A 9,798-nucleotide genomic window follows, 5' to 3' on the forward strand; every position below is an offset into this window, starting at 1 on the left:
GGTTTTGTATTCAAGAGAAAATCCTCTCTCTCTCTCTCTCTCTCTCTCTCTCTCTCTCCCTCTCTCCCTCCCACTTCTAAAAGTAATTAAGGGCAAAGAGTCGACTACAAATGTGGGAGAAAAGGTGAAATGAGAGATGAAGTAATCAACATTGGACGAGGCCTTGTTGCTGTGGCAAAATACCAAGCTTAAATGCCCGTGATTTTGTGTTTGAACTTGCCATAAGGAAAAATAAAAGACTAGGGAAATAGGACCAAGGTGGATGTATGGTTGTGTTAAGACCAAGGTTCCGCAAAATCACAAGAAGATTTAGAAATTTTCTCATGTAGGAAAAAGGAGTCTTTTTTAGTGGTTTTCATACTAAGATTTTATCAAACTAGTCGCTTTACCAAAAAAAAAGACTTTAAAAATTCATTTGGACTCGACTCGACTATTCGTCATTATTCTGAAGTGAGAGAATGGGTACATCGAGAGGAGAGGAGAGGAGAGGAAGGACTAGAACTCGCCGGTGACGGGCACAGCTGCGGTAACGCCATCTATGGCACCGTTTTTGAGGCGGTTGTTATAGAGCTGGAGGGCCGCATCCCGGATGACGTAGAAGGTGGTATCCAGCAGGAAAGTGTACTGCACGGTTAATTGGTTTGTGAGGAAGTAGGCTCCCGGACTGATGCCCACAAACCCCCCCATGGCCTCTATCCTCATGCCCTGCCCAGGATTGCTGCTGGCGTTGGTGCTCAGCGTCACCACAAATTAGTTCGACGCATTCTTGAGTGTCACCAATGCCCCCGCCCCGCCCGCCGCGATCAGCACCGACATCACCACCGCCAACACTACCACCCTCATCGCCCTCTGCCCCTTCACCATCTTACCTCTCTTAAACTCTTACATTGCGACGGCCCTCCTTACCTATTTATACACAACTTCAAACACAGACACACACACACCGTCACTACTTTTGACACCCACGTTCAATTAAGTAGATTGCCAAAAGATAGGGCAAGCAGGTCTCTTTAAGTTAATAGAAACGACAAAGGTACATTTGGGCCCTCTACAAAGTTATGGCGATCTCTGTTGCTCATAGCTGGAGGTTCATTAATGAAAGCAGCCTTTTCACTTTTTGGCCTCTCAATCATCACCTATGAGGATTTTTCGGTTACACTCATTTTTGGATTTTCTAAAACAAGCCTTGGCGAAGAAGGGAGATATCATAGGCATACACTAGTACGGCCGGCTGCCTTCGGCGGCCTCTCTCTCTCCCCCTCTCTCCCTCTTTGTCGCGTGCGAAAGGACTTGTTTTTGTTTTGGACTTTAGCCTTCATGTCGTAGATTGCAACACATCTAAAGAGCTCCCCCTTTCTCCATATCATGTTAGTAGATTTGAAGATGTTCATCCTTTTGTATTGTATAGTTTTAGTGGGCATGTGAAGCATTGAAATCTTCTTTGCTTTTTAATTCGTGAATCCCTTCATCTAGTTTTCATCTCTGGTTTTGGAATGCCAACCTGAGATTTGTTTACCATCTTTCATCTTATTTAAAAGGGGTCTTCACATGAATCTTTGCAATCTCGAATTGCAAGCAAATTAAGGAGATTTTTGTATTTTGATTCCACTAGACTTTGCTTATCAGTTTTCCATGGCTCTTGGAACACACTGAAGGCTCAATGGAGGCCATAGATTGAGACTAGTAATGATTATAATTTTGTTCTTGAGGACTCCATGGTTTGGTGATTTTGCAACCTTAAGAAAGTGTACTTTAGGAAAAAGAGTCCATGTCAGTCACAAAAAGGGAGTAAGACCCTATAGTGATATATTCAAGGACAATCACTGGCTGTAAGCACATGAATTTAAGTAACTTTTTTCATGACTTTGCCACTTGCGCTAACATTATTGTGAACATGGCTACAAGGCTTAGGGATTGTATCCCTATTACTCTAAGGGGATGTTGCAAGGCCCTAACTTTGGTCGGTCTAGCAAGAGATATGTATGTTCAGCTTTCTCCACCAGGAAGTTTTGATAAAGTAACCTCAGCGACACCCAATAGCAAATGGAAGGTTAATTGGACTCTTAATCAGTGGGCTTACATATTCAAATGCGTATGGGCTTTTCCCACTGTTATCAAACACAATATTCTAGAATGGTTACTTTTGCATTAGTGTAACCCTGATCACTAACCAATTCCACTGGTGAACCAAACCGTGGAAACACATCCCAATACAACCATTCAGGGATTGGAACCACATTTATCTTCCTTCAATGCCCAAGCTTCAACCCACCTTGTATAATAATCCGTACATGTCAAAATATGTCTACATTGAGACCGTTTTGTTGCTAGTTTGATCGGACCTATAAAGTCCAAAACCCATTTTTGAAATGGTTAGTGGCAAAATTGGATCCAATGATAATCTATCCTTATTAGCTGACAGACCACCAATCTGTTGGCAGACATTGCATTGGTGCCAAAGCATGTATTGGTGGTACAAAAAATGGGTGTTTTGGAAGTCCTTTGGTAGCACTTTATAAGCCCCATCTTCATGTGTTACATGTAAAATAAACTAGCATGTTATATATCAGTGGATATATTTTTTCATGTAGAATCTAAAAACTATCAAGTTCGACAAGTTTTTTCTTTTCCAAAAAATTTACCGGCCTTCACTTTTTTTAAGGGTACTCCCAAAAAGTGCAAAAAGTGGTACCACCTATACATGCTTTCGTCCATTGAGCTACAAACCTTTTGATCATCAATTGGGTGTTAGAGTAGAGATCTAGGGATTTCAATTGATGGTGATCGTGGTTGTCGTGCTTTGGAAACGGAGATCTCATTGCCCAAGAACTATAATTGTGGGTGGTTTATATATCATATAGAGGATATTGTAGCTTTAATACTCAAAAGTATAGAAGCTTGGATTGGATCATTGGAGTGCAAAGCTAGACAGTGTTCGGGAAAACTATTTTTCCAAACATACAAAATTCCCTTTCTTGAATTAGCGAAGAGGAAATTTTAAAAATTTAGGTTATTTTTTCAAATTTTTATACTTTTTTTCTCTGTTTTGGGGTGGAATTTCTCTTTTACCCCTTGCCCTCAACCGGCATTTTTGAAATTGGAAATGGCACGATATTAAGTTAAGAACACTGCTAGACACGCATGTGGCCTCCTGAGTGGAAACCATAGTCAAATCGATAGAGCAAGTTTACATGGCAATTTTTGGACAAGTAGGTGTTACACATTCTAAAAAAGAAATGGGAGAGAGAATCGTCAAAGATGCTCTCAACTTTGGGAGTTGGAGTTCGAGTGGAACTGAGGTCCCCCGTGCATGAGGACTTACTATGAAGGAATTGTAAAGAGAGAGAGAGAGAGAGAGAGAGAGAGAGAGAGAGAGAGAGAGAGAGAGAGAGTTTTGATAAATTCAAAATGATGTGAGCATGGTATGTGCCATCTTCGTGCAGAGACATAGAAGGTGGGCGAGGTGCAAGGGAGGAGGTTGTGCAGACCAATGGAGATGAGCAGAAGAGAGGTCTTCGCGTAGAGATAGAGAGATGGAGAAGTTGGGCAAGGTACAGGGGAGGAGGCCGCGCAACCCAAAGGATATTGGGAGGAGGGGGGGGGAGGGGGAAGGCGGGCGGTGCACGCAAGGATGCAAATGGCGAAGGCGGGCTAAGACAAGGGTTTTTGCAGGTGAGGGCACAAATGGTGAGAGAGGGCTGAGGCGAGGGTTTTTGCAGGCGAGGGCATAGATGGCGAGAGTGGGTTGAGGCGCAGATGGCGAAGGGCTTTGAAAGGGGGGATTTTCTTACTAATGATTTTTTTTAAAGTAGAGCCAGTATGTGTCAACGATTTTTTAAAAATCGTTGATAGTTGGAATCTGGGTAGATGCCAGGCAGGTCAGGCGGAGTCCAGCCAAACGAACAAAGTCCAGCAAAATGAACTCGAAGTCGCTGCATCGGATTTGGTAGCAACTGGCAGCTCCACTGCGCAATGGAACTTGAGTGCACTACATAACGGAGGCTCGTAGGCTCATAGGCTCGTAGGTATGTAGGACAAGTTCCAGGAAGGCAAGTCCCATCGCTTGAAGGTGCTCTCTCTCTCTCTCTCTCTCTCTCTCTCTCTCTCTCTCTCTCTCTCTCTCTCTCTCTCTCTCTCTCATGCACACACAGAGAGTGAATGCACTGGTTTTTCTGCATATCCGAGCGCAATCTGCTGCAGAACTTTTGCAAGGGGATGTGTCAAAAGTAAAGCATGCGCATATCCAAAGGGTATCCAAGCACAACACCCATATTTGCAAATCGAGGACGCCAATATTATTGTGTGTGTGTGTGTGTGTGTGTGTGTGTGTGTGTGTGTGTGTGTGTGTGTGTGTGTGTGTGTTTGATTGAAAAATCCCATCATTTAGAATCATATACTAAGAGAACTTAAATACTGTTTGCATTTATCATGTTGTGTAGAGATCAAAGCAAAGTACAATCTTTTTTACAAAAAACTTATTACAAGATACTTCGATACATGAGGAGCTTTTAGCCGGAACTCCTAGTAGATGAAAGCGGGGATCTTTACATGCCAACCAACCACAAGTACAATTAATTAGAATTAATTTTCACTAAATGGGTGACAAGTATATCAAGCAATCCCCACTGCTTGTTATCGCTGTCACACCTTGGACCCCAACCATACTCCTATTTATATGATATGTTCTCTTGGCTTGTCTATGTAAGTAGGGTCTGTCACGGTCTGTGAAATTTTTAATGGGTTTACAAGGTTTGGAGATGGGGTCTCTAATTGCTATCGGCTTGGTTCGCTTTTTTCCTTTATGGGCTGCCATGAGCTTGTCCCGAATTTGTTGTAGCTTAAATTCATCTCGAGTGATGCTCATCCTAGCTGTCTGCCTGTATCCCTGTTCGTCACCAATGGTTACATTTATGAGTTGAGCATTCTTGGATACTATATCAGATGTTGCCGTAAGGGCAGCCCTATCTTTGTGGTTCCTAATTTATGCTTTGCAAGTTATATCTAATTTGTGCAAATTTTGGCAGCATTTCGCTTGAAAAACAATTCCTTTTTCAAAAAAACTTTCTTATACACTGCTACCTGTCCTCATAAGGTGGCTTATATCCCAATTGAAATCATTACCCCATTCTTAGATAACACTTAAAGAAAAGTAGCTAAAAACTACTTCTTGTTTACAAAAGCCATAAATTCACAGAATTTAGCATATGAAATCTATTCACCAAGGAAGTTGGTATATACCTTCCTTCACCCTCTTAAATGCTATGTAGTGATCAAAATACCAGGGTTACACACATGAGTTTAGTAGTCATAGATCTTTACACTACCTGTTGTACTTATGGGTATCCTTAGCTCTATGGTTCTTAAATAAGCCATATTTTTCATATCTAGTTTGTGAAATATTCAGCAGCCTTCTGTTTGTATACCCACTCTTTTCTCGAAAAATCTTATCTAATGACTTTTATCCTTACAAGAGGTTGTCCTATATGCATCTCAAATCTTTTACATATTGAATGTTTAGACCATAATCATCAAACTCCCAATGATTACATACACGAGCTTGTTTTTTAGATTCCCTACTATATGTTGCCTTCGGGTAGTTCATATCTCTATGGTTTGTAAGTTATCATTCCAATTTGTAACCAAAAATTTCAAAAATTTCGGCAGCATTCTGTTTGTAACTCCTTTCATTTTCAAAAAAATCCCGTTTTACATCATGACATCTAACCTCACAAGAGGTTGTCATATATCTTCTTTCAAACTTTTGATACATTTTTATGCAATATAATACTTCCAACAGAATGATAAGGAAAAGAAGAAAAAAGCGTTATATCCTTATAGGAGATTGTCCTACATGCATCTCAACTCTTTTACGTATTGAATGTTTAAACCATAATCATCAAACCCTCAATGATTACATACACGAGCTTATGTTTTTTAGATTCTCTACTATATGCTGCCTTCAGGTAATCCGTATCTCTATGGTTTGTAAGTTATCATTCCAATTTGTAACTAAAAACCAAAAATTTCAAAAATTTCGGCAACATTCTATTTGTAACTCCTTTCGTTTTTCAAAAAAATCCCGTTTTACATCATGACATCTAACATCACAAGAGGTTGGCATACATCCTCTTTCAAACTTTTGATACATTTTTATGCCATATAATACTTCCAACTGAATGATAAGGAAAAAAGAAAAGACGTTTTTTCACCACTGCTTATACTTATTTGTATGCGAGGCTTTGTGTATCAGATCACCTGGTTAGTGCTTGCAGTAGCCATCCGTAGTGATACGCCTTTCCACTTAATGTTCAAGTTGTTGTTCCAGTGGAAACTGCTTCTTCAACTGTCCAATCATTATGTACACCATATGAGTATGCCATACCTTATGAGTAAATGTATGCTTATGGTTATGGCCATCACCATACTTACGGTTCCGTGTGTGTACCTTCTGATGTTGGTTCTATATTCGAGACCAACTCGTTGGTATTTACTTATGATGCTATAATGGATTTATATGCTTATGCTTTAGTATACGCATGCCGAGCCGTATACACACATAATTATGGCAAACCATATGAGTAAGTGCGTGAGTATGGTCTTGACCATAACTATGTGTACACTTTGATGTCGGTTCCCTATTTGATCCTAACTCAACTGTAGTACCCACTCCCATCTGTGTATTTAGCAATCGTTTGTGTATGCAGTTTTACTTTTATCTACTATGTGTATGAGTTTTCAAATACAAAAGCATCACAACCATTTTGCTACTTTGCATGTAACATGACAGGAAAGAAGGAGAGTTCTTGACTATGTATGCAAAAAACGCTTCAAAGAACCTTTTACCTACTTGCTTGTTTTGCTGCAAATATGAGGCGGGTACGAGTGTCCACCCTTTGCCGGAGGATGCTGTTGCGCAGTGGCTTGCCGTTGGTGTTGTTTATGATTGCTGGAGCTAGTGCTTCTCTGTGGTGTGTTAATATAGCATGATATTTAGCGCAAATAGATGTTGCTTAATAGCGCAACTCATAAGAAGAATGCCAGCGCTAGTGTTATGCTGATAATGGCGCAGGTTTTTAAAAAAACCAAACTGCCTTAGCAAAGCTTCTACAGCAGTGTGTTCTAGGCTCTGCTTCACAGCAATTGTGTGTATGCCGTATCGTTCTTATATAGGAAATGATTATGTGGTGCCTTAACACTAGAATGGTAACCTAACAGGACATAAAAGTGTCCTTTCAGGGTTTTGGGAAAATTTTCCAAAACCATAGTAGATCCACTCATTTCGAAAAATCCTTTCGTGAGCATAAATAGTTCAATAACTACTAAATATGGAAAAAATGAGAAACTTGTAATTTTTCTCATCCCTTGGTCACTACAAGCCTCCAAAGTTGATGGACCAGTGCATTTTTCTCAAAATAGCAATTTCTTACGGTTGATTGCATATAAATAAGACTAGGGATTTTTGTAGGACATGAGATAAAATGCCCTGTTAACTTCAATGGGTTGGTGACCAAAACATATGGTTTCTTTTACCTCACTAATTTTTTTTTGGTAAAAAAAAAAGGTACAAAAGGGTTGCATTTTTGCCATTCTACGGACCTATCATCAAAGTTTCTATAGTTACGCTCAATACAAATACTATATACATGTTTTCTTAGTTTCCTTTGGGCCTTTGGATTCAAAAGGAGCCATGGATCATGTCAAAAGGATAATGGATCTCTTACAATTGGAACCTTGGGGGCAATGATAAAGTGCTAAATATAGCAAACATGAAAAAACTGGGTTTAGCATTATGACCTCTAGAAACCCATAAAAACTACTCAATATCTAGCCAAGTTTGTAGTCTATGATTAGATATGGTTACTACCTACAAAATACACACAATTGGCCTAAGAAACTAGCAATATTGAGAAAGTTATACTTGCTACTCTAAAATGTATTGTATTCTTCAGCAATCAAAAAACTCAACCATCATCATATACTATGCTATATAGCATATTAGGTCCCCCAAAACTCAAGGAAGATTAGCTTTATGTTATACATTACACTTACACAATCAAAATTGAATTTGGATATCAAGAAAGCCACCAAAAAAATCATAAAAGTGCTAATTGGCCAAAAAACAGGATTATGCAATTCTTATAAATTGGTCATAACTTTCAATTTTAACACTTAGCTCTCCCTACAAGCATCAAAACATGTTGAGAACTATGAAGGCCTAACCTCTAGCCATCTAAACCTCACCAACATGAAGATTAGAGTGGTATAGTTGCCAAAAATTGAAAAAAGGCCAAATAGGACCCGTTTTTTCACACAGTTTAGGTTCAAAAATGTTGTGCAAGAGTAAGGTTAATGGTGAGATCGATGCTCAAAAAAAAAATGCTAAGTTTTTTTCAGCTCATAAGGCAACTTTGTGGATATATAGCACATAGAAATTCATTTTCATACTCTTCAAATAATTCAAGCAAAATGAGCACTTAACAGGACACAAAAGTGTCCAAGGACATAAAAGTGTCTTGTTACCATTCTAGTGTTAAAGGCACTTGTGTGGGTAGCCGTAAAAGCTTGCAGAGCAACTTGCCAGTGCTTCTCTATATCGTATCCAGCTTGGATACTTAACGCCCTTAATTCCCAGATTTTGCCAAGTATAGACCTATACTCATTTATTGCAGTCTTTTCTTCTCTTGCTATATTACCAATATAAATTTTTATGCATCAAGTGGTATAAAATTATGAAGCCACTTCCCATACAGTGAGTCCTCTTGACACTGAATCCAGTGATTGTGTCGGTACAAAACATGTGTTCGTATACCTCTTAATTTTGCAGATAACAATACATTTAATTTTTTATTGTCCGTGAATCCTGATATTTGACAGGTAGACTTTGAGATATGCCAATTATTTTCTTAATGTTGGGTAAACCGAATACAATCAAGGGTGCATACATGCTTTTGAAGATTCAAAATCAGTTACAAAAAAGGTTTGTACATGATAAAAAGGGAGTTTTTTTTTAAATCCATCCTGCTTTTAGAGGTAGCCGTCCATCCATTACTCCTCCGCCAATGATGTCGTAGCCTGTGGCATGGTTAGTGGAGGCATGTTAATAACTTTTACTTTAGTTATTTGCTCAATACTTCATGAGTATGTTGTGTGTTTATACTTGTTTTGTGTAGTTGTGTGTCTATACTATCACAAGGTGTACCTTAGTCTGTACGATGTGTTCTACATATTATGTGTGTGTGTTATGTGGGTGTTATGTGTGTACCATCCCAGAATGCTTTGTCATTATGACTTCTGTGTTACAATCATTGTGTGTGTGTGTGTGTGTGTGTGTGTGTGTGTGTGTGTGTGTGTGTGTGTGTGTGTGTGTGTGTGTGTGTGTGTGTGTGTGTGTGTGTGTGTGTGTGTGTGTGTGTGTGTGTGTGAGAGTGAGAGAGAGAGAGAGAGAGAGAGAGAGAGAGAGAGAGAGAGAGAGACAGAGAGAACTGGTGCGTTATAGAAATTGCTTGAGATTAGGTCCATTCATTGACCTCATTGCAAAGTTGCCTGCAAGTTCTTCCGGGTAGATGAATGGCAGAATTTCTATATTTTGTGTTTTAGGTTTTTTCAAATGAGTCTCTACAGAAGAGCACATAAGCTTGCTTAAAGCTTTCTGTGTGGCAGTAATGGTTTCTTTATTTATCTTGCTTTATTTCGAGAGAGCACACATACACAATGGCTTCGTTGAAAAATAGTGTGAGAGGTGCGGCCAATAGCACGAGTGAAGAAGGCGTCCCCGTTAAGAAGAGGGGGCGTCATCAA

The 9,798-nt window shown here is 39.5% G+C and overlaps 1 protein-coding gene across 1 annotated transcript; it reads right to left on the bottom strand.

Moving 5' to 3' along the window:
* Window positions 1-414: 414 nt before the first annotated feature.
* LOC147450978 (uncharacterized) lies at window positions 415-876 on the bottom strand. The gene has a single exon (XM_086520843.1). It carries the CDS (start codon window positions 700-702, stop codon window positions 496-498), a length of 207 nt encoding a protein of 68 aa, XP_086376969.1. The 5' UTR covers window positions 703-876; the 3' UTR covers window positions 415-495.
* Window positions 877-9,798: the final 8,922 nt, after the last annotated feature.

The sequence above is a fragment of the Adiantum capillus-veneris genome, chromosome 9, assembly GCF_014529385.1.
Source record: "Adiantum capillus-veneris isolate H3 chromosome 9, ASM1452938v2, whole genome shotgun sequence".
In the NCBI taxonomy this organism is placed as follows: Eukaryota; Viridiplantae; Streptophyta; class Polypodiopsida; order Polypodiales; family Pteridaceae; genus Adiantum; species Adiantum capillus-veneris.

Bases quoted from the DNA above. Each gene is read 5' to 3' on its own strand.
- LOC147450978 (XM_086520843.1), bottom strand. From the start codon at position 702: ATGAGGATAGAGGCCATGGGGGGGTTTGTGGGCATCAGTCCGGGAGCC.